The sequence below is a fragment of the Maniola hyperantus genome, chromosome 16, assembly GCF_902806685.2.
Source record: "Maniola hyperantus chromosome 16, iAphHyp1.2, whole genome shotgun sequence".
Classification (NCBI taxonomy): Eukaryota; Metazoa; Arthropoda; class Insecta; order Lepidoptera; family Nymphalidae; genus Maniola; species Maniola hyperantus.
Genome location: NC_048551.1, coordinates 4,701,953 through 4,727,218, shown reverse-complemented (window position 1 = coordinate 4,727,218; position 25,266 = coordinate 4,701,953). Strand labels below are relative to the sequence as shown.

The following is a 25,266-nucleotide window of genomic DNA, read 5'->3' as shown; positions in this document are numbered from 1 at the left end:
TAATAATGATTGATGCATGTTTTAGACAATCGCCCTTCTGTGTAAAGCCAGAAGAAAAACAAAAAAAAAATCTGTGTCTAAACATGTTTGGTTCGACTATAAGAAGAGTGTACACTAGAGGACGACAGAAATTAAAGTGCGGATGCGGTCGCGATGATCTCAACAAGACTGATTCGGTTGAATTTTTCAAAGTCAAAGTCAAATGATTTATTCAAAATAGGTAATAAATTACTCTTTTCGATGGTCAGATGTTGGATTTGTAACATATAGTGGTGATAATTATTACGCAAACTTAAAACTAAAGGTTCCAAACGCGCCCAGGTCTGAGAAGAGCCCACAACAAACTCAGCCGGGTATTCTTTTTATTATCACCACTTTACAAAATTATTGAAACTTATTAGAACTATCACAAAGCCGTTAAGCAACTCATTCCCTAGCTTGCTTATCATTCAAATAATCCTTTACATTGTAATAGGATCATAATAATTATTCAAGTATAGAGAATAGGCTCTTTTGATCGTGCCAACAAACAAAACAAACATGTCACCATAGAACCACTCATTAGAAAATGGGTGCCACATCGGCCCATAGAATAATTATTAAATATCTAACTACCTTACCAGCTAGTTATGAATTAATAAAGTAGGTACCTTCTTCTTAAAATATTTCCATGCATTGGCCAATAAAAATAAAGCTATGAGAGCAAAATAACATCTTACAACCTATTCCCCCCCCCCCCCCCCCGGCCACACACTGCCCGTGTGCCTGGATTACTCGCGTGCTTCATTCATGCCTGAACGAAGAATATGGCGTGCTACATACCTACGAGCAACGCAGCAACACTACGTCCCTGCCTCCTTTCCTCGCTACTTCCCATGCCACACGGAGAGCGTGTGGCCGGCAGGTTAGAGATGGGCAATAATACTACTTTTAATTAATCATTTTCTTCTTTAAAGAAGTTTCCTACTATTAATTTCTTCTGCTTGATTATATTTTCACAGGTGACTTTTCACGAAAAGTGATTTTCTCATTTTGGCACTTTTACAATAGAAGTATTCTCCTAGAATTTTTTTTCACTCACTCAGCTTTTAAACTAGACAGACTTTCTAGCAACCGACCAGCTGGATAACGATTGGATCAGATTGGAAAGTGTATCAACTACATTAGTAACGCACAGACAATAATTATTATTTGACAATATTGACAGTTGAATGAATTGAAATTGTAAATGTTGCTATTTAATATAAATTGAGCTACGCTTAAACATTTTATTTCCTACTCGTTTTCCCACATGTCGAAAGGCATATTTATTACTCTTTTACAAGCAAAAAGCTCAAGTGAGCGATCTATGGGCATTTTGCAGTTTACCAACACGACAATGGCCGAATTGTCCCTATAAAATATTTTTTATTGGCTCGTACATCTAAACCTGCCATGTCTTTGGTTTTAAAAATGGCGTATACAAGCTTTTTGTTTGCCGGTTTACGCTGTTAAATGAATAGTTTTCAAGACCCTGTGCGTATTCCAGCGACACGTAAACGTCGTGAATATGAGAATAAAGTACATGTGCAGGTACAATAATTTGCACCATGGATCCGTGATCAAATTTTCGTAGCGTTATGGTGAATTAGAATGGTGCCTGTGGTTTGTCAAGCTCGCACGTCGACAGGTTACCCGTTCGAAACGTAAATATCATCCAGCCAGCATTTTGTATTTCAGATATGACAGTGTCGCTAAAGAGTAGATAATGGAGAGTTCAGAAGACGATGCGGGCGCCGCGACGATCGCTTCCCGCCGTGTATCGGCGCGGGAAAAGGATGTCGGGCGGATCGAGGACGTCAATGCAACTGGTAGTTTTCATGAAGATCCATCGGAACCGAGAACGTGTTGCCAAACCCCCGCAATGTCCGAGGACAACTTCGACGGTGACAGCGTTCCGTCGCCGTCGTCTCACGACGTCAACACGAGCACGGAAGCGATCCTGGACATGATCGACGAGATCGTGGACGGGCCCGGAGCGCCCAAGCGACTTCCGCTGGCCGTGGGGAACAACACCGACAGCAGGTTCGCTGGTGGCGGAGATTGCTATGATAAAACAAATGATGTTAAACCTGATACTACTGCACCATCTCCAAATTTAGTCTCTGCCACAAGTGCCAAAAGTGAAGAAAATCAATGTGTAAACTCAAGTTCACTCAGTGTACAGGCCTTGCAAAGTGATGTGATACATACACAAACATCTCCAGGTGATGTTTTGACAGATTCAAACACACCTTGTATCAATGTTTCCGTTGACTTGAATATATCTCAAAGTGATGTTTTGGTGGACTCGCAGACACCTCAGAGTGACATTGTGGTATCTCAGAGTGAAATAAGTGCAACTGAGCAGACATCACAAAGGGAAATATATGCAACAGAGCAGATACCACAAAGTGAAGTTTGTGCAACAGTGCAAATGACAGATAGTCAAATATGTGTTGCAGGACCGATATCTTCAAGTGAATTATGCATGTCAGTACAAACACAGCACTGTGAAAGTGCCGTAGTACTGACAGCAGAAAGCGCAGATACACAATCATCAAAAACTAAAGTATGCACAACAGCACAAATGTCTCAAAGTGAACCTAGTGAAACAGAGCAAATATCTCAAAGTGAATGTACTACAATACAGTCTGAAGCCTGTGCAAAAGCACAGACAATACACAGTGAAGTAAGTGATGCAGTACAGATATCTAAAAGTGAAGCATGTATACCAGCACAGACATCACACAGTGAAGAAAATACAGAAAAATTAACATCTAAAAGTGAAGTGATTGTGAAAGCACAGACTTCACAAAGTGACTTATGTACAACAATACAAACATCAGAAAGCCAATTGTGCACAAACACACAGACATTGCAGAGTGCAGATGTGCAGACGTCATACAGTAGTGAACCAAGTGAGGAAGTACAGACATCCCAAAGTGAAGGAAGCATAATAGCACAGGAATTGCACAGTGAAGTAAGTGTAAAAGCACAGACTTCAGACTGTGAAGTAAGTGAGGAAATGAAGACATTAAACAGTGAAGCCTGTTTGGCTGATCAGACGTCTCAAAATGATGTATGTACAACTGTGCAGACATCAGAAAGTGAAGTGTGCACAACAGCACAGACATTACACAATGAGGACAGTGCAGAAGTTGAAAACTCAGACAGTAAAACAAGTGATAGTATGTATCTCTCACACAGTGAAGCAAGTGCAGAAGTGCAGAATTCACACTGCGAAGTAAGCACTGCAATGCAGACATCTAAAAGTGAAACTTGTGTAACAGAGCAGACACTTCAAAGTGAATTATGTACAACAGCACAAGCATCAACTCATATTGAAGTTAGTGCAGAAGCACAGATATCTGAAAGTGAAGTTTGTGCTGCAGAGCAGACATCTCAAAGTGAAGAATGCCCACCAGCACAGATATTACACAGTGAGGTAAGTGCAGAAGTACAAACTTCATACAGTGAACAAAGTGTAGAAGCACTGACATCTGAAGGAGAAGCTGGTGTGAAAGAGCAGACATCTCAAAATGAAACATTAACTCCAGTTCAGACATCCCACAGTGAAGCAAGTGATTCAGTGCCGACATCTAAAATGGAAGTCTGTATAGACGTGGAGGCTTCCAAAAGTGAATTTTTGCCTGAAGTACAGTCATCTCGAAGTGAACCGTTTGGAGAAGTGAAAGTAAGTAGTGTTGAATCGCCACAACAAAGTGTGCCTGTACTTGATAACAATGACTTAAGTGTATCAATGGATACCGAAAAGAGTACAGTATCATGTTCGGAAGATCCGAGTGACAGTCCTCTAGCAAATATTCCTTCCAGCAGTGTTATACAGACTGAGCAAAGTGTGTTACAGACTGAGCAAAGTGTGTTACAGACTGAAAGTGCCACATATGAACGGACACTAAAATTTGTTACGTCTAGTGATAATCGGGACAATGTTACTGTAGAAAGTGCAGAGTCAACATCAAGTGACAGTAGTGTAAGTGATAGAAGTAGAATTTCTACTGTGGAGAATGTGACAAGATCACCTTTGCGCCGCCCACTCGTGCGGCCAGCACCTAATCGACCAGACTCTACTGTCTCCTCAACAGTAGATTCAAGCAATAACATCTGCAAGTCTGAACAGGCCAGGGAAAGCCTCGTCAAAGATGTATCTAGTTCTTCAGATGCTGTGCCCTCTGTGCATGCAGTTAGTATCTGCAAGGCAGAAACATCAAGCGGCCCAACTAAAAGAATCAAACTCATAAGAAAAAAAATTGTGCCTCAGAAAAGCCATATACAACCTGAGAAAAGGGTTGAGGCACAACCTAAGCCAACAAAACATGAACAGTGTCAATCGACATCTGAGACAGCTGCTTCAAAATCTTCTATAGATATTACAGAGAGTACAACAGAAGCAATATTGGATGTCCCTCAAAGTGATACCACATCACATGTACAAGGAAGCCCAATATTACCCATTCAAGATCCAATTCCTGAAAGATTATTATCTAATGATTTGCCAGGCCCAGCAGAACAGGTGATTGCAGAACCCATACAAGAGACCCTTGCCAACAGAACTCAAGCAATTGAAGTATGCCCAAGTCCTCCTAAAATAGATTCCCCAGAGAAAGAAGAGATGGATGCCCAAAAAAAATTGCCTCCCCTCAAAATTAATCTATCTGCTGCAAATAAATTGGAATCTGTTGATACAATATTAAATATGGAAAGAGAAAATAGTGATAGTAGTTGTAGCAATATTATTGTAGAAGAGGAGTCTGAATCACTAAAACAGGTCCCGAAATTAACAATTAAATTAAGTAGTAAACATTCTGATGAAATAAAATCTCCAATACCAAAATTGACAATAAAACCTATTAAGCCTCCACCAGAAAAAGGGCTTCAGGCTGTGGAGAGTGCTAAGGAGCAAATACCTCATGTCACTAAATTAAATATCAAACCAATTACCAAACCACCAGAAAAAATAAATGAGATTCATAGAAAATCTAGTAGCAGTGAAATATCAGAATCAGAATATTCTGAAAATGATGAAAGTACTAGTACATCAGATCAAGCTTCTGCCTCAGATCAGGGATCATCGGATGTAGTTCCTAAAGTGACAATTAAATTAGGTAAACCAGGAACAGAATCAGAGGGTCAATTTTATACTGAGAAAAATATACCTAAGCTAACAATAAAAGCAATTCAAAATTGTGAATATGAGGAACAACTATCTCCATCCAAATTAAAAGTTTTTATAAGTCAATCAGGAAATATACAGACAGATAAGATACCTAAATTGACTATAAAAACGGTCACAAAATGTGAAAGTCAACCTCTTAGTCCAAAGCTAACCATAAAACCCATAAAACCTCCAGAACATATGCTTGAGGAAATTGTTGTTGAACATGGTCATTCACAAGAAATACCAAAATTAAAAATATCTACTGAAACATTAAGTACTAATGCTGTTATAAGAAATTTAGTACACACAGCTCCAAAAGCTTTAGATTCTGTGAGCAGTAAATCCCCCAAAACAGTTAGTAAGTCTGAACATGAAACTACAAGTAAAAGTAAAAAATCAGTACCCTATGAAAATTCTGAAAATATTCCTGTTGTTACAAAATTAAATATTAAGCCCTTAACAAAACCTTCAGACAGCACTGATCCATCTGAGGGCTTAGATGATAAAGTTCCTGTAGTTTCAAAATTAAATATTAAACCCATAGTAAAGTCTAAGGATAATGAAGTAGATTATAGTAAAGATGATGTACCTAAGATTACGAAATTAAATATAAAGCCCATAAAAAGCCCTGAAACAAATTCTTCTGAAGAAAAAGACTGTGATGATTTAAAAGCTGATGTAGATGGAAATAGTATACCTGTTATTACTAAACTTAATATTAAGCCTATTGTTAAGCCGCTAGATGAAGATACTTTAAAAGATAATGAGAACCAATCATCAGAAACAGGCAATTCAAGTGATGATAATACTTACATACCATTTGTTACAAAAATAAATATTAAACCTATATGCAAACCAAATGACACAATGGAATCTGGACCAAGTATTAAGAAGGAAGAAAATATTCCAGTTATTACCAAATTAAATATTAAACCGTTAGTAAAACCCGAAGAATGCACAGCTCCAAAATCTCCCAAAAAAGAGCTCTTAAAAAGTTCTGCTATCCCTACAGTAACAAAATTGAACATAAAACCTGTGATCAAACCAGAAGATATAAAACAAAAAGATACTTCTGATGATGTTGAAGAAATTTCAGCGAAAAATCCACCTTTAGTTATGAAAATTAATAGGAAAACTGTTGAATCTTATGTTAATGATAACCAATACATCATTGATAAAAAATCCGAACATGAGCATTGTAACAACATCAGTGTTGAATCCATTCCTGTTGTCTCTAAAATTAATATAAAACCTATATTGAAGCCTTTAAGCACAGAAATTTCTGAGAAGAAAAATGTATCGGATATAAATTGTAAAACAAGTTTAGGAAAAATAAATCAACTAGAAGTAAGCGAGTCCAAAAAAACTGAAAAGGTAGAACAATTAGAGGTAAAACAAAATTGTATATCTCAACTAAATAAGGAAGAAAAGTTAGCTGTTAGTAAAGAAGAGAAATTACTGGAAATTAAAGAAACTGTACCAGAATCTAGTAATGCAGCACAAGTTACATATGAAACAAAAGCCACTATGACTGATTTATCATCTCAATCATCACTGAAACATTTGAAAAGAACAACACAAAACAAAGAAATTAGAAGAGATACATGTAGTGTAAAAGCAATTTCGCAACTAGATACTGTCTCAAATGAACCATCAAAAACACCACCTGAAAGACCTACACGAAGTAAAAACTTGTCAACAAGGCAAAACTGTATGTTGTTGAAGAAATTATTAGAAACTCGGAAAGAAAAGGCTCCAGAAGAAGATGTATCAAATCAAACAAATATCAATAAATCTACATCTATTCATACAAATGAAGCTACTAAATCGCCCAAAAATGTAAATATTGAAAGTGATTTACTTAAAGAAAAAAATAGTCCTGAAATAAAACATGATGTAGCTGAAAGTAGTCAAACTAATGATATCAGTTGTAATGTAGGGTCATTAAAAGTGCGCTCGATGCAAGAATTATGTAAAGAAGCAGATGAAAATGTGACAAAACCATTAGAAATTAATGTATCTGACAAAGTTTCACAACAAAGTCCAGATCAAGATTCACCGAGAATAATTCTCAAAATCAACAAAACAGAGCAAGGTGCATCAGCTAAGATTATAACAGAGGAACCCAAAAATTCTGAACAATCTGTTTCTAGTGAAAAAGCACATAAATTGGAGAATGATGTTCAACAAAAGAAACCTGTTTTGAATAGTAGAAAAAAGCCTCATATTGACACTCCAATGCCAATGGGCAAAAGATTACGAAGTTCTAGAATTTTACAGTCTTCAGAAAAATCTGAATCCTTAAGGCGAAATATTGATAATAAAAGACCTTCCACTACTGCATCAAGCCCTCCAAAAAACAAGCCAGAACCTGAGCTGTCAGTTCTTGAAACCAAGCGATTAAAACTTGGACAAATTCTGTCTAACAAATCTCTTACTATCACACCAATAGTCGCCAAAGCCTCTCAAAACTCACCATCCACAAAATCTCCAGAAACAAAACAAGGTGTAAAACACCATTCCATTATGAATAACGAAAATTGTGCAAAGAATGGGAGCTCCAAGTTACATAATATTTTATCCAATCTACAGGCAAAACAGTTGCAAGCCATGCCTTTCAATGATCTAAATCATACAGAAAATAGTCAAAGTTCAAGTCCAGATTTGAAATCGACCACTTCAACAGATAGCCCAGAAATAATGACTGAAAGTTTGATCATTGAAAAATCTGCACCTGAGGTTCAAATTATTTTTAATGACAACTCTGAATCTCGCGACTTTAGTATCGGATCTGAAGAAATGACACAAGACCCTTTGCAAGTTGATAATTTGAAATCTAATGATGTTGTTCATGATGATATTCCTAAATTAGTAGATGTGACACCCCAGCCGAAAAAGCGAGGTCGTCCCCGAAAAATTCCTTTGTCAGAAGGTGCAAAACCAGTTGTAACGCTGCCAGTTCCGGCACTGGAGGAGCGACCTCAGCGATCGCTTCGATTATCAAGGTATAACTTTGTTTTATAGTTAATTCAGTTTCTATACTTATTACCATGATTTAATGTCCAATTATACATTTTTTTTTTGCAGGGAACGCCCAATAATACTCGCGAAACCACGAGGCCGAGGCCGCGGCAGGGGTCGGCGTATCGAGACGGAACCCAACCCGTCCCCGCCTCCCGAGCCCGTAGAGGAGACTTCGAACAAGATTTTCATTGAACAGAAACCAGAGGAAGAGATAGACCCCACCAGCTCCCGTATCAAACTGCCACGAATGACTGAGGCGTTAGATAAAATGCCGTCCGTTTGCTCGACACCGTTATCCAGTAGAAGACGGTCTCCGTCTATTGATCTCAAAATGTTCGCTGTTCAAGATTTGAAGGTTATGGTGGAGCAAACACCGCTTCCGAAAATGGAGGATCCGTTTTTAAAGTCACCCGTAATAGTGAGCGAGTTGCGGGGGCGTGGCAGTCGCGGGGGGCGCGGCAGCCGCGGAGGGCGCGGGCGGGCGGGGCGCGGCGGGCGGGGCCGGGGGCGTGGCCGCGGCGGCGGTCGAGGCGCTATGTACATGAAGGTGAGCAATCAGCATATTATACATGTATTTACTAACATGGGATTTTAGAATATTTTCGTGTAATTGGAATTCATAGTGGAAAACAATCCTATCACAAAATATAGGCCTAAGGCCGCACTTCTAACTTGCTTCTCCATACAAACATATTAAACTGAATAATCTATTTTGTGTTGATCTAGAATCAAGATCTAAAACAAAGCCAGATATCGATTTATCTCTTCACTAGCTTATGCTCGCGACTTCGTCCGCGTGCATTCACAAATTTCAAACCCCTATTTCACCCCCTTAGGGGTTGAATTTTCAAAAAACGTTTCTTAGTACTCATATGTTTTCGAATTGCATTTCGAATGTTTTTTGAAAACATGATTGTGACTGAAAATGGCTGAGTTTTTTGGCTGTGTTTGTATGGGATTATGTTAAACCCTATAATTACTTATTTTCGTGGATAGAGTATAGTAACTCCATGTTGATTGTTGTGTATTTTGACCTTTAAAGAATATTGTCTTTTTTAAAAATTAAATAACTGTATTTATTTCCAGGAAACCATGGGTATATATGGGAGGGTTTGTGGCCCAGCGACCACCACTGTGCAACTATTTGAAGAAGAAACCTGCATGATGGATGACAATGCTACACCTGCCAAGTATGCTGCTTACTATACTTTATTCAGTGCATAAGCGATGATAGCCTAGTGGTTAGGTTGTCGCCCTTCTTTTCGGGAGGTCGGGGGTTCGATCCCTGGCCCTAACCTTTCAGAGTTATGTGCTTTTAAAGCAATTGAATATCACTTGCTTTAACGGTGAAGGAAAACATCGTGAACAAACCTGCACACCTGAGAGTTCTCCATAATGTCCTCAAAGGTGTGTGAAGTCTGCCAATCCACACTGGGCCAGTGTGGGAGACTATGGCCTAAACCCCTTCTCATTGTAATAGGAGACCCGCGGGGTGATTACGTATTTTGCGACAAGCGTAAATCTTGCGATCATTGCTGTCAAACGTCCGGCTAAAGAGAGACAGCAATAGCCACAAAGCGAAATAAGAAGAAGAGAGACAGCAAATGAACTGTCGCATTGCTACTGCTGTCGCGTTGCAGTTGCTACTGCAATGTTTTACGTAATCAACCCGCCGCTCTCGGTAGTGAGCCGGCGATGGGTTGATCATGATGATACTTTCAAGCTAATTAATGTCTTCTTATTTTTTCTAGGCCCTCACACTTATTGGATGAAGATTCTCAGAGTTCTGTAAAAAGTTCTACCAATGATAGTAATAAAATGAGAAAATCTAAGTTTGCAGATTTGTTTGATAGGTAAGAAGTTAATTATTAGCATTTCCCAACTAATTAATTTTATAATAAAAACCTTGAATTTTTAGGGTTACGTACCTCAAAATGAAAAAAGGAACCCTTATAGGATCACATCGTTGTCTGTCTGTCCGTCGTGTCTGTTAAGAAAACCTATAGGGTACTTCCTGTTGGCCTAGAATCATGAAATTTGGCAGGTAGGTAGGTCTAGTTACCGCCCTACCGGCAAAGTCGTGCCGCCAAGCGATGTAGCGTTTCGGTACGATTACGGTAGGAGTATTGGGTTTAATAAAAACTACCATACCCCTTCCAAGTAGTCTGCTTTCATCTTAGACTGCATCATCACTTACCACCAGGTGAGATTGCAGACAAGGGCTAACTCGTAATGAAATAAAATAAAATCAAATGATACATGAATTTCGTAATTTTGTTTGCAGTAACAAAGTATGGACGGCGGCCGACGTCAAAGAGTATACATGGCCGCCACCTGAAAGAGGTGATGGAGAGAAACAGGTATTTTATTTTAGTTCCAATGTTATAAATATTGAATTATTGCTTTGTTATCAGCCATCAGGATAACAAAGCAATAATTCAATTTTTAGGTCCCATACCTCAAAAGGAAAAAAGGAACCCTTATACCCAAAAACCAATAGTACCCGATTTTTTTAAAATTAATGGCAAAATAGAAAAGTAAACAATAAAACCAATTTATAACAATCCAACAAAATAATCCTATAAATCCAACTTTCCACAATTTCAAATCTAAATAGAAGTAAGGAAAGATGCTGTCCTTCTTCAAATACTTGTATTATCGCGAAAGAGAAGAAACCGCTATCTCTTTCTAAAGGTCGATGTACAGTACGAGGCAGAAAGTAATGTACATCGGTTTTTAGATTGACATTTCGCCTTTGTAGAACGTTGTCTCTGTCACTCATACCTTTATGACGTTTTGTCGGTCTCAACGACAGAGACAACGCTCTACGAAACCGCTATCTCTTTCTAAAAGTCAATTTACATTATTTTCTGCTGCGTACTGTAAGTACTCGTTTTAGACCTAAGACAATATACAATCGATATAGCACCAATATTTCCTTTTTCCAGGTGATGATGATACAAGAGCAAGTGGCAATGTTCCTAGGGGTGAAAAGCTTTAAAAGACGATATCCTGAACTGAAGAGGCGGACCGTATCTGCAGAGGAGAGAGACTTTGTGTTGAGCAAAGGATTGGTCACTGAAGCACTCTGTGATCTTGGTATGCTTTATTTGTTTTATTTATTTATTTCCACAAAAAACAAAATATTACAATGTTGACTTCTTCGTGCTCGTAAGTGCTTTGTGGCTTGTCTGAACACTGCACATTCCTCTGTTATTAGCTTAACAAAGTAATTTATGTGTTTAGATTTGTGTGTTATATTGTGTTTAGATTTTTAAAATATAATAAACACACACATGCAGAAAATACTGGCGCTTACGTACAAGGAGGCCCGATCCCAAATGAAATGGGACAAGGGCAAGAGAAAGAAAAAAGAAGAGATTTTTCAAATATGTACAATAAAATTTACTTTGTGCTCATCTGGTGGAAGACTTCAGCCGTGGCTAGTGACCATCCTACTATTAGCGTAGCCACAAAAACAATTGGAGAAACGCGTAAGCGACACGCTTTGTCCGGCGTGACGTTTTATAGTTTGGTATATAAAAACGATATATATATATATATATAATCTATAACTCATAGTTCACAGTAAGAGCGTACTATGCGCCGTGCTTACGCGTTTCTAGGAGAAGCGACTTGTTTGTCTTTTGCTAAAGAAAAATACATAGATTGTATAAGTTTTTTTTATAACCAGGTATAACTGCAGTTGAGGCGAGCGAAGTCCTAGACATAATGCTCTCAGACTATCCGCATAAATACGAAGAGTACCGGAGCCACCAGCGGGAGAGGCAGCTCGCTGAACCTGAAGAGGTGGTGGAAGAAGCCAAACCTGAAGTGAAGAACACAGATAAAGGAGAAACGAAAGAACAAAAACCTGAATTGCCGAAGGTCGATCCAGAAAAACTCAGACAAGTAAGTGTAATGCTAATGAATTAATGAAAATGAACTTTGATTGTAGCATCACAAAAATCAGTAATCAGCACGTAAAAAGCTAATGTATAGGCAGGTGCAAATAATTTGTACCAGCCAGTAATTTGTTTTTCAAGTCATGGACTGTAATTTTCGGGGTCATAATAGTGAGGTCACGTTTTGTCCAAACGAGCCAAAACACGATCAAAATCTTGTTGCAAAAGTAGCATAGAACGTCAGGAAATATTCAGCCTAATTTGTTTGTGCGCATCGGTAAACCTGACCCAAGTATCCAACGTGGGAATATTTTTTCATCCTCAAGCATTCATTTATTTATTTATTTTATTTTTACACTTTATTGCACACAACACAAAGTAAACATTGAAAAAACACAATACAGGATCTTAATCTAATAGCTGTAGCATGCAAAGGCGGCCTTATCGCTAAAGCGATCTCTTCCAGGGATTCATGTAGAATGTTATGCACACTATCCGTCGAAATCTACGTTTCTTCAACAATCAAACGTGCTGTGGTACGACAATCTGCTAAAACAAAGTTTTCAACTGCTGCACCAACGTCCAACTTTGGAATATGGTGAACAATTTTACTCCTATAATTTACCTTCCTTTAATTTAATAATTTTTCCTATAATTTAATAATTTTACTCCTGTAATTAATCTTGATTGATTTGTTTATAATCCAGCTTTGCCAGCCAGTACTTTTAACTTCCAAAATAACACATTCTCACTTTTTATTGAACGCCCCTGGTACAGTTACGTCGAACTCTTGCTGAAATCCTGAAAATCCCATGAAAACCTATGCTGCGATTGTCGCAGGAAATGGCAGCGGCGGCAATCGCATCAGCGAGCGAGTGGAACGCACGGCTGAACGCGATGCGACGGCCCGCCTGCGCCGATCTACAGTCGCTCACCGTGCAGCGCCGCCGGCCGCCTCGCACCGCGCCGCCGCCAGTGCGCGTGGAGCCGCCGGCCGGCTTCTACCCGCACGCGCTGTTGCCCGGCCAGTACCAGCACTGCTATCGGCTCTACACACCCGAGGAGCTGCGGTGAGTACATGTTGCCGCAGTGCGCGTGGGGCTCCGGCCGGTTTCTACCCGCAAGCGCTGGTGCCCGGCCAGTACATGTTGCCTGCAGTGCGCGTGGAACCCCGGGCGGCTTGTACCGGCACGCGCTGCTGCCGTGAATGTGTGAGCTGGTACTTTCTCCCCTACGGTGTGTGAACTTGAATTTGGCGGTGCGGCGGATTGGCTATCCCGTGTTTGTATGTAATGCACTGCACTGGTAGTTCTGAATGAAGTTTGGTGATCTACAATGGTTTGCTTGTTGCAGGTACTTCCCCCTAAACACAGCGTTGGCCGCGCCGCCCGCGCCACCTTCGCCCGTGGAGTCCAGCTCAGAATCTGAGCCGGAGTGGGGCTCGCGATGCTCTTCCACTGACGACTCGGATACGGAGACGCATCGGAATGCCAAAGTGAGTTACAGAACATGCTAGAAATATTCCACAATACCAACCGACTAACCAGCATATCTTTGTTTATTCATACTAAAAAAATGTGGCTAATTCCGTTGTACACAATCTCTAAACTAAACTATAATGACAGGTCTGAATCTATTGCTATCCCTTTCATAAGGTTGCTTGCAGAAAAGGATGGCACTAGATTTAGACCTGTTAATTTAGTTTAGTTTAGAGATTGTGTACAAGAGAATTGGCCCCAATGTAACAGTAAAAAGAAAAAGACAAGAATTTATGTATAAGAGATCTCTACCAGTGATCTAAAAAAAGTATCATTTTTCCACAGTTTGTCGTTTACCTGTTAACTAGTAAGTATAAAACTATAAGTTAAATATTTACAGCGGAAAAAGATAACAAAAATGAAGCGCAGCAGTCAGACGGAAGCGTCCAACTCCGCCACCAGCCTCAAGGAGGAGGAAGTGGTGGACACGTGCCGCGTGTGCAAGCTGCGGCTCGAGGCCAACCGCAAGTACACGCACGAGCGCTTCCTCGTCTGCGCCAACTGCAACGCCAAGCGTGAGTAACGCCCGTACTGTACCCCAGTAGAGTACCGGTATACGTGCACGCGTAGACCCCGCAACGTTTGGTCACACATTGGAGCAAACTGTTGGGCCAACGCGTATGCTGGCCCAATGTCAGTAGTCAGGACTCAAAACTGATCCCCAGAAGTACTAGACCAAGGCTACACTGCAGGAGGTCAGCCTTCTAATAAAAGGACTTCTAATTTTGTCTGCTCCTACTTGTAAAAAAGTCAAAACGCGCACTAAAGTGGAATCAATAATTCACTGGAGTAACTTGATGTTTACAGTGTTCACAGATTTTCTTGATAGACATGACGGACAGATGGACAGACAGACATCGCAGTGATCCTATAAGGGTTCCTTTTTTACTTTTGAGGTACGGAACCCTAAAAACTGGAGAGTGACGTAGGTGATTTTTGATGAAAATTCAAATACTTTGTCTTCAAATGTCTTTCGTGTTTAGAAAGTGTCCTTTTTATCTTTCCAGTACACCCCTCATGCGTAGAACTGAGTCCGGATACGATCCGGAAGTGTCGGGAGTACGCGTGGCAGTGCGCCGAGTGCAAAACCTGCTGCGGCTGTTCCCGGCCCGCGGACGCCGACAAGATGCTGTTCTGTGACCTGTGCGACCGCGGCTTCCACATCTACTGCGTGGGGCTGCAAGCCGTGCCTAATGGTGAGCTGAACATTTTTTTTTAAAGAATATTAGCCAGGTTAAATGACTAATATTCCGCTTTCCTCTCCAACTAAGCGTCAAGCTTGTGCTAGGAGTAAGTACGACAATAGTGCAACGGGCGGGGTTTGAACCGTTGACCTTTCAGTTTTCAGTCCACTCGTCTACCTGTTGAGCTATTGAGGCTTATATACACAATGTTATATATGTATACATTGTTTGTATAAGGTGTCTATGTAGTTTGTGACGCTGTGCACTTTCGTGTCACACACAGTAATATGTTTTGACTTCGTACTCATGGATTTAGGTTTTAAAAATCCCGTGGGAACCCTTTGATTTTCCGGAATAAAAAGAGGCCTATGTCACTCTTCAGGTCTTAAACTATGTATACCCATGCAAAAATCACGTCGATCCGTTGTGACGTGATTGAAGGGCAAACCAACAAACAAACACACTTTCGCATTTATAATATGGGTAGTGATTGACGTTCCCAACATCTGTACCAAGTTTTAGCCCTATGCGAATTATTGTAACCTTGAATGTCTATTTTGACCGGACTATGATATAATTTATATCCCGTAGTGTGAAATAAGCTTTACTCTTTGCATAGTAATACATATCTTCGATATTTCCAGGCCGGTGGCACTGTGTCGAATGTGCAATCTGTAAATCGTGCGGCGCGCGGGACCCCAGCGGGGCGGGCGGCAGTGCAGCGGGCCCCTCGGGAACGCCGGGAGCACCCAGCACATCGGGGGGTGCTGGTACCCCGGGGGGTGCTGGTACCCCAGGGGGCGGCGGGACCCCGGGGGGTATGGGCAGTGTGAGCTCGGAGGGCGCGGAGTGGCACCACCAGACGCGGCGCGGGCCGGGCGGACACAAAGTCTACTCGCATTCGCTTTGCACGCCGTGCGCGAGGTAAAACATTTCCTTTTAACTTTTTTGTACACCGTTGGTTATTTTTGAATCATTGCATTTTTTATTGTACTTTTTATGGTTATAAGAACTTTAAAAACGCGTTAGTATAATGAGCAGAACCTGTTTAAAACTTGGGTACATATTGAACACTGTAGAAAGGCTGTTTAATTAATTCTTAGTGATTTCTTTCTTGGATCTAAGAGATAATTTAAGACACTTTAATGGTACTTTGTCGTAATTTTTTTCGACTTGTGAACATGTATAAAAAATAAATAAAAGTTTTATTGACCACCACAAAATACAAATACCCTGTACAAATATGGTATTTATACCATACCAAAAAAAAATTGAGAGAAAACTATTAAATCCGTATCCATATTAATATTATAAATGCTAAAGTTTATGTATCTGTCTGTCTGTCTGCTACCCTTTCACAGCCCATCCGTTCAATCGATTTTGACGAAATTTGGTACAGAGATAGCTTGCATACCGGGGAAGGCTATAGGCTACATTTTATCCCGGAAAATCAAACAGTTTCCACGGGATTTAAAAAAAACTAAATCCTAAACTAATTTGAATACGAGTATATAAGAAGAATTATTCAAAAAATAAGATATAATATAATGATTCAATTATAACTGACTGTGTGAATTATTTTACAATTAATTTAACTGTGCTGTAAGTTGACACTCGCAAACTCTATACAACATTTAAGGCTGCTGCTTTCTAGAGTACTGTTATGATAAAATATATCAAATTATTTATTTAATCTGATCATATATTTACAAGATATAATTATTACGTTGTATAGAATTCGTTTATTCAAGTCAATAATTGAGTGTCTACAAGTGTCACTCATAAATATTAGGTTTATACAAAACAGCAAGATTTGTATTTAAACCCAACTGACCAAACCGAAAAATCAAAACAATTTGACTGTTTGTTTTGAAAGCTTCTTTTGGACACTCAATACAAGATATTATGAATATTAAAGAAGTGTATCAAATAATTAAGAATGTCAAATTATTTATTAATAAGTATTACGAGTTACGACCCTTTAACCAGGCAAAGATTTTATCCCCATTAAAAATACGTTTAGATCCATTATCACTTCAAAATAATTAAATTTTTAGTTGTTTCTTTGCGTTTTTTTGAAACAAAACAGGCTTAAGGTAAGCCCGCACTGCGACATTTTACCGCGCGGTTTTCGGCAGAATGAATATTCTGTGACAGAAATTGTATGAAAGTGCGTGTTTCTTCCTCGCGAGAAATTGTATTTTATCGCGAGTGCGTGCGGTGTCATACAATTTCGATATGTGTGAATACTGTGAAAAAATCGCGCCATGACGGAATGCGGGCTTATACCCTTAGGAAACTTTTAAAACATTATCAAAATAAAGTTTTTTTTTTTAGTTACCGGCAGTTTTTGTTCTAGAGTATAGTAGCTTCTAATGTTTTGTAAAGACAATTTTTTTTTAACTTTTTCGTAACTTTTCAGATGCAATAACTGCCGATATCTATGATTTTCAAATTATAAGAAATTATATTATTGTCTTGTAAAAGTTAGTTAGTTAAAGTATCAGCTGACATGTAACCACTTTCTGGTTTTAGTTCTAGTAAGATTACAAGGTATCAAAATAATCTGACTGTCATAATATTTTCCTCACATTGTAACGATATGTTACTTAAGTGACTCGGTATTGTTTTTCAAGTAAAAACAAGAGGGGCACCGGCAAAAGGTGAAGCCGATATAAAAACACGAAGGATGTGTAGCGAGGGATGCAGATGAAAAGTACTTAATATTTTTATACAAAGTTTCGATGATTTTATGTGTATTTTAACTGGTCTTGGTAGACGATTGTGTTCTCACGTCATCTCATGCGTGTTCAATGTTGACTAACACAAGCTGTTCCATCCCCGAGCTAGAGTAATGAGCTTTTAATCTAGACCAACGCGTCACTGGAGTTATTATAGATCTGTCAAAGTATGACAAAACTTTCAGAGATGTGAAATTGTTATGCCAATGAGAGATTGTGTTTTTGACAAAATAGTATCGTATTACAGTGCGCGCGTCTTGGCGCGTGGCGAAAATCGGAACTAACGTTGCCGTCAAGCGTCTCCTATGTTCTAGTTTGAATATTCTAAGGCTTTGTTCTCCAACAGCGCCCCCTTGTCAATGTCATTCAAGTGTCATATTGATATCTGATAACGAAACGTCAAAAACGCAATCTCTCGTTGGGTATATCGTCATTGGAGAAGTAAATTGTGCCATGGTGGCACTACTAACAGCCACTAAGCAAGAAACAACAGATTAATAATGATTTGCAAAAACAATACATTTTTACCTTTTTAGCTAATAGTGAATGAGTGTCAACCAATCAGATGTGATTGCACTGAAATTGACATAATATACAAGTATGTTCCAAATGGTGTGCTATACAAAATAACAGTTATTTTTTGTCCGGTTCTTATTCCAGTAATCCCGATCTTTATAATCCCAGGATTTAAAATTTAAAAATTACATATTGGCTAAAATGCATTGTTGCAACAATAATATCATGAATTCAGCCAACCGCAATTGAGATTTCCATAATCGAACAGCCTGCTAGTACGCGTATGCTAGGGGCCTACCGCAGTTTGACAGCTATAGTCTGATACCTCTGGCCGAGACTCTTTGGCTGAAATATACATATTATTGCAGCAGAAATTCAGCCAGTCATAACAATTGAGATTGTAATATTGATTGATGTAACTTTTCCATTATCGAGCAGCAGGTCACAAACAAACAGAATTATGCGAACTCTAGTGTCGCGCTTGTTTGCTTGAAAGCTTATACTCAACGCTCTATCTTCACTGTCGATATCCGCTTTGTCTCTGGTATATTGTAGCATTTTGACCCCGCATACTATGCGTTTCCATGCGTTCTTATTCAGCACAAAATCCGGCTGTCAAATTCTACTAAATGCTTATTTTAATATTTAGAGTTAATTGAGAGAAAAAACGGGCAAATCATGATTAAGGCATTAATATTTCGAAGTAACATTCCAAGTTGTCAAATCACATGAAATACTGAAAAAATATGCTAAAATTGAAGGCATTCGTTAGTAGAATTTGGCTTTAATTATACATATTTACTATTTAAGTTGCATGCTCCACATCTCTTCATACGTAAGTTATTTTTATGATTACTTAAGTTACGGAGGTTGTTTGTTATTCTTTAATTTTTTATCTTTTAGTAAATTAGTTTTTGAATACTTGAAGGTGCTTTTATTCTTTTTTAAATTGATATCGTTCACGCAAACAATCTTTGTTGGTCAGTAAAGCAGGTGCGAATGCATATTAATGTCATTTACAAAGGGGTACAAATATTTGTTTACATATAATGCGTAAATTTTGAGAACATGCTCGCCATTTTTGCTCTATGTGTCAATGTCATGTCAAAAGTAAGATTTTACCATGAAAAGGACTGAAATCGTCGTTAGACATGACAGTTGACACTTAGAGCAAGACCTTTTACAAAATTTCTGACTAAGTAATTTATAATGCGTACAAAATGAATTTTACCGCGCCATTTTAACTTTATGTGCCAATTGTCATGTCATGTCAAAAGTACGATTTTAGTCCTTATTTTAACGGTGAACCATACTATTTTTTTATATTTTTTAACGAATATTAGCCATGTTAAATGACTAATAATTCTCCTTTCCTCTCCAAGTAAGCGCTAGCTAGCTTGTGCTAGGAGTAGGTACGACAATAGTGCAACGGGCGGGGTTTGAACCGTCGACCTTTCGGTTTTCAGTCCACTCCTTTACCGGTTTACCTCAATAGCTCATTGAGGCTCAAACATTGACATGACAGTTGACACATTGAGTTAAAATGGCGCATGCGAACACATTTTGTACGGTCTATAATTAATTTAATGGTTATTAGTCGATATAAATCAAACCTTCTTTACTGTCCGTTTTAAATTTTACGATTACTGGTAATTATTTTTCTCCATTACATCGTTTTTTAATTGATGCAACATGCTCTATGCTCTTTTTTTATTATTCCACTAAATGTTTCCATTATATTATTAGACCTCGAATGTTGCCTCAGTTAATTGCCATCTAATCATAAGTCCATCGTGTGGCTATGGATATCAACCACATCTCATCAGCCATGGCAATACAAACTAACTTCATTTCATACTACTTGTCAACTAACACGGGCGTTATTCCTAAACTTCATTGTAAGCGTTCACTAACTACAAACACTTTGTTACTTGTTTTCTGGCTCTTTACACAAATGTTACACTTAAACACTTGATTTTATTTATTTTGTATATTATTACCAGTTCTTATTGTTTTAACAATTGGTGTTCAAAATCTTTTCTGTTTTACACGAGTATGATTTATACGTAAATTTGTATAATGTAAATTACTGCCTGTTTTAATATATTTTATTTTCTATTTAACTTTTCAAGCTTATATTTATTCTTTTTTGATTTATTAATATTAATAATTTATAGTGGTAATTGGGTTATGTGAAAATATTTACTGTATTGTACATATATTTTACATTAGTTTATAAAATATATATATTTTAATAAATAATTGAGCCAACGGAGAAGTAACAAAGTGCAGAGAGGTGGGACCGTGCCCGGCAAGGTGTAGGTCTCGATTGATACTAATGGCGTGTTTCTGTGTTCCGGTGCTTGTGCGCGTACGGTCCGTATGTGTGTGTGCGTACGTAGGGCGTATCGCATCGGTCGCTACTGCCCGCTGTGTGAGCGCTCCTTCATCGGGCCCAAGGGGACCATGCAGCTCGTCATTTGTAAGCTCTGCGATAGGCAACTGCATCAAGGTACGTCACCGCCGTAGCCACCCCGCGTCCCGCCCCGCACCCCCCACAGTCCCCACACCGCAGGGCTAGGCGTAATATATCCTACGGAAATGAGAACATAAAATATTGGGTTTCCATTGCTGACTACACGTGACGTCATCAGAACGCGCTGCAAGCGCCATTTGCGACAAAAGGCGACGCGACGTCTTTCTTTTAAATGTGTGACATTGATCGTCTTGCATCGCATTGCATCATTGAACGTTCTGCGTCGGACAACGTTGTTAGAATTCAAGGCATCGAACATTTCAGCGAAGTAAACTGGACCTTAACTGCTTCTAACGATCAAATTCGTCCATACCAGCCAGCCAGCATAGCAGCCAGCGCTTCAAGTGAAACCAAACCCATAAGAAATGAATTTTATACTTTAAATCAAGCAGCTTTGAGTCCATTTTACTCTGACATTATTGTGTATCAACGCTTAAGTTCTATCAACGTTGGTGTCAGACTAATAATATGTTTGAATCTTGATGCAGTCGCAACGCGTGCTAATGACGTCATACGTATTTTTATAGCGAAACGTAAACTCCCAGAAAATAACCTAGTCTATGAACACCCTATTGCGTCTAGCCTCCATGTATTTATTTATTACTATACTGCTTGGTTTATATTAACAAACAAAAGGACACTATTTTCGGGGGTTTTGTTGGGTTTGTACAGAAAATAGTGTTCTCGCGTATGCTTCATGCCTTCAAGTTTTACGCATCCATTTGCATGATTACATGAATTCATTTTTGGTATATGAATGTTTGTCATTTTTACGCTTCATTCCATTATTAATCGCTTTTTTAACTCTCGATGTACTTTAATATCATTTACCAAGTCTGAATGTATGAGATATATTATTATACACTATAAAACAACACAATAGAAAGCTTTAGTCTTGTGTTAGATGTTTAGAAGGACATAATATAGGCCAAAGCATGATGTGTAAACACAGTAAAATAATGCATACATTCTGAGAACGCGCTCGCCATATTTCCGTTGTATCTACTGTCACGTCAAAAGGATGGTTAAAAACTTTCAGTGCAACCAACTTACCTGTTCAGGTGACAGCGTCGCTAGTGGAGAATTTGGTATTGTTATTTTTAAGGAAAAAATGGAAAATATTTTTTTCAACATAGCTTAATATATTGCAATACTAGCTGATGCCCGTGACTTCGTCCGCGTGGCTTTTGAAATGGCGGCTGACGCGGTTCTAGTGCCAATGTTGTCCACCTGAACAGATAACTTATCTATCTATTATTATTAGATATGTATAAGCACTGTAAATTAAGGACTAAAATCGTATTTTTGACATGATAATTGACATAGAGAAAATATGGCGAATGCGTTCTCAAAATGTATGCACTACCTCGTTTGGACAATCTGTTGCATCTTAGACATTGGTGCTTAATTCGATTGTATACAAAACCTAAACTGACCTAAATTGACTGGGCTAAAAATCATACCGTCCTTTTCTGTAAGGAGTGTAGTGAAAAAGATAGTATCACTTTTAGAACTGTCTTTTTAGCTTAAGGTTTATTTACAACCGAATTAGTACTAATAGGTCTAGGTCTTTAATGGTGGATTAATAGACAAATAGAAATGCTGATGTGTGTGCAATGCATTATGATATTATATTATTTGTGGTAAATATTGCTGAATCGGTTCGTGTAATAAGTATATATAATGTAGGTATATTGGATTCTCATAGGAATGACGAAAAGACACGTTGAGTGTCTGTCAATTAAATATCTATGTACACTTTAGCCGGCAAGAAATATTGTACAGCGACCTTTAGAATGAGATTTCGGCTTTGTAGAACATTGTCTCTGTCACTCATACCTATGTTACGTTTTGTCGGTCTCAACGACAAACCTCTACGAAACCGCTATCTCTTTCTAAAGGTCGATGTACAATATTTCTGCTGCGTACTGTAACTTTGTCTTGGTGTGTGGAGATGGTGAAAAATAATACCTAATTCTGAGGTTTCCATGTTTCCATATTTAAATTTTTACAAAAAAATTGTCGCATAACGTCCAAAATGAGATCTATTTGACATGACAGTTGACACATAGAGTTAAAATGGCGAGTGAGTTCTCATAAGTTATTTTGCTCTAAGGTAAGACTTGAGCATTAATAGAATAACCTCTTTCTCCATTGGTCTAGTTGCCAGTTTTACGACTGGAAATTTCAGAGAGTATCTGTCATTATTTTACTTTTTTAGTCTGAAAAATTTTAAGCAAATCATAGTCTAGTCGGAAAGCGCATCAGTGAAGAAAGGCACTAAGGCTGAGATCTCTAGAGCGAACTTTGTCTTTGCTCAGACTTAATAAGGCAGTGTTAAAACGAGATAGCGTTATATCTGTCTTGTTTTAACCGAAACTGAAGTCTGAGCAAAGTCAAAGTCAACGATTGCCAAATTAGCACACATTCGCCCCGAGTGTTAACTGTTAAAGTACTAGAATAATAACGAAAACCGAAATGATTTCATTGATATTATACGAGCTTCGATTCAGCATTTACTCAATATTTCGTCAGCTTACTGCAAGAACTGATTAATTGCAAAAAATCATCATGTAGGTACAGTTTTCAACAATTTATGAAATCCTAAAGACAAGCTCTATAATATACTTAATTAATAGAATATGTCCTGTGGCGAAGTTCTATATAATAGAACTCGTCATAGGGTACATCTTGACGAGTTCGTCGAGTGTAGTTCTATTTATCTACTGTAAACTGTAGACGAGTTCTTGCAGTAAGTAGACGGATCGGTGTCGTCGACTGTGTGTGTAACGTGTGGTGTGGTCGCGCAGAGTGCGTTAAGGCGACGGTGCAGCGCCTCAACGTGCTGGACTACACGTGCGGCGAGTGCCGGCGCGGCGGCATCACTTCGCGCGCTGCCGCCGTGCGCCTCGCGCCGCGCACCATTGCCACGCTGTTCATGGCCAAGCGCCGCTTCAACAAGTACGCGCACCGCCAGTACCTGCAGTCGCGCCAGCAGCGGCTCTGCCAGGACAACAGCCGCTCCGACGACGAGCTCGCCGACGACGCCTGCGACCCGCTCGACGTCGACGCGCCCGACCCGTGAATCCCCCCACCCCGCCTCCGCCCCGCGCGCATACTTATCGGTGTATAGTTTTCGAACTGTGTAATATATTTAGCTGTTATTAGTTCGTAATGTATAACTCTTATCCGCTTCGGTAATACGGTCGTGAGGTATAAACTGTTGCATAAATCTGATTAATATAACGATTAACTATAGTAGGCTATGTATAGGTAAGCTGTCGGATAGTGAGGAGATGGCCGGTTGTGTCCCTTGTGACCTTCGAGGGCGTAGGTTTCGTTTCGCGTATGAATTAACGTCTAAAGTGGTTAGATAGCTGTAGTGAGCGGTTCACTAACGACATAAACTGTACAGTAATTTAATACTAACTTCACTATATGGGTAGCTGGGCAATCATACTATTTTAATATTAATTTTTTTAAAGTTAGCGAGACGAATCGTGTATGCATCCCCGTGTTATTTATGAGGAGTGGAGTAATAGGGTACGAGAGATCGAGTGGTGTGGTGTTGTTTTCTGTTAGGAACGTTGATTTCATCGAAGCTGACATTACTGTTTACACGTGTGCGATCCATGGAAGAATGTGTCTCGCAAGAATGTTTTCTCTGCAAACAATTTCTCGAAACTAAAAAATAAACTGTATATTATAAAAATCTGCCTTTTAATGCATTTGTAATGCAATATCTTCGTAGACAATGAGATAATAAAACGATTGGACGGACGTTTTTCTTAAAAGATCTATTTGAAAAGAAGACAGTGCGCATTTTCTTTTTGAATTTAGGTTAATTTTAGAGTATTGTTAATTTTGCTTAATAAGGTATTTATTTTAGTTATACTTTTATATGGATACAACTGTATACAACATATACCCGTATCATTATTCATATGTATTATTATAGTATATTCGAGGAGATGCGAAAGTATAAAATGAACATAATATTTCAGTTGAGAGTTACTGTGATGTCCGATATGAATTTACTTATGAATAAATTTATTACATAAATTTATCCGACTCGTAAAAACTGAGTACTGGTTAATTTACTGTTTGAACGTTGTTGCTTTATTACTAGATTGTTAGGTTTTATTTAGTTTAATTGAACGAGTGAAATTCAGCAGCTCTTCTTCCAAGTGACGATTTATATTATTTTACTCATTCAAGACAAAGTACTAGATCTTGTTATAGAGATTTTATTGTGTATGTTTTACATTTCTGTCAAAAGATGTGTTCCTCAACACTGAAAATGATTTAAGTATTTTTGTGTTAGTGCCAGTTAGATCTAGCATTTTGTCTTAATTTCAAAGTACAAAACATAGGCTACCTTTATCTGCTAATTTATTTACAATCGCCCTAGAAATTGTAAAAGCCCAATAAATAAAGTTTATTAACAGATTATTAAATTATATATCGAAGAGTATAATATTATTTAGTTTTCATTATATAGAAATTATTTATTCTATCATGGATCATATTATACTTAGTATTACTTACATAGAGAATTTTAGGCGCTTCCGATTTCTCGGGCGATGTTCAAGATTTATCAATACTTCTATATTTTCTAATTT

The 25,266-nt window shown here is 38.6% G+C and overlaps 1 protein-coding gene across 4 annotated transcripts; it reads left to right on the top strand.

The window, feature by feature from the left end:
- The first annotated feature begins 1,280 nt into the window (after positions 1 to 1,280).
- LOC117989565 (uncharacterized) lies at positions 1,281 to 24,697 on the top strand. 4 transcript variants are annotated; one of them, XM_034976928.2, is made up of 14 exons: positions 1,281 to 8,205; positions 8,288 to 8,771; positions 9,311 to 9,414; positions 9,976 to 10,077; positions 10,509 to 10,584; positions 11,173 to 11,323; positions 11,919 to 12,136; positions 12,970 to 13,199; positions 13,483 to 13,624; positions 14,008 to 14,182; positions 14,675 to 14,863; positions 15,496 to 15,775; positions 17,488 to 17,567; positions 23,455 to 23,596. In XM_034976928.2, the coding sequence occupies exons 1-13, from the start codon at positions 1,748 to 1,750 to the stop codon at positions 17,516 to 17,518; spliced, it is 8,640 nt and encodes a 2,879-aa protein (XP_034832819.1). In that variant the 5' UTR covers positions 1,281 to 1,747; the 3' UTR covers positions 17,519 to 17,567; positions 23,455 to 23,596. The 4 variants fall into 4 exon arrangements, with proteins under 4 accessions (XP_034832819.1, XP_069359805.1, XP_034832820.1 ...); XM_069503704.1 differs by lacking the exon at positions 23,455 to 23,596 and adding an exon at positions 20,511 to 20,620; XM_034976926.2 differs by lacking the exon at positions 17,488 to 17,567 and adding an exon at positions 20,511 to 20,620 and having other exon boundaries at positions 1,720 to 8,205; positions 23,455 to 24,697.
- The last annotated feature ends 569 nt before the right edge of the window (positions 24,698 to 25,266 follow it).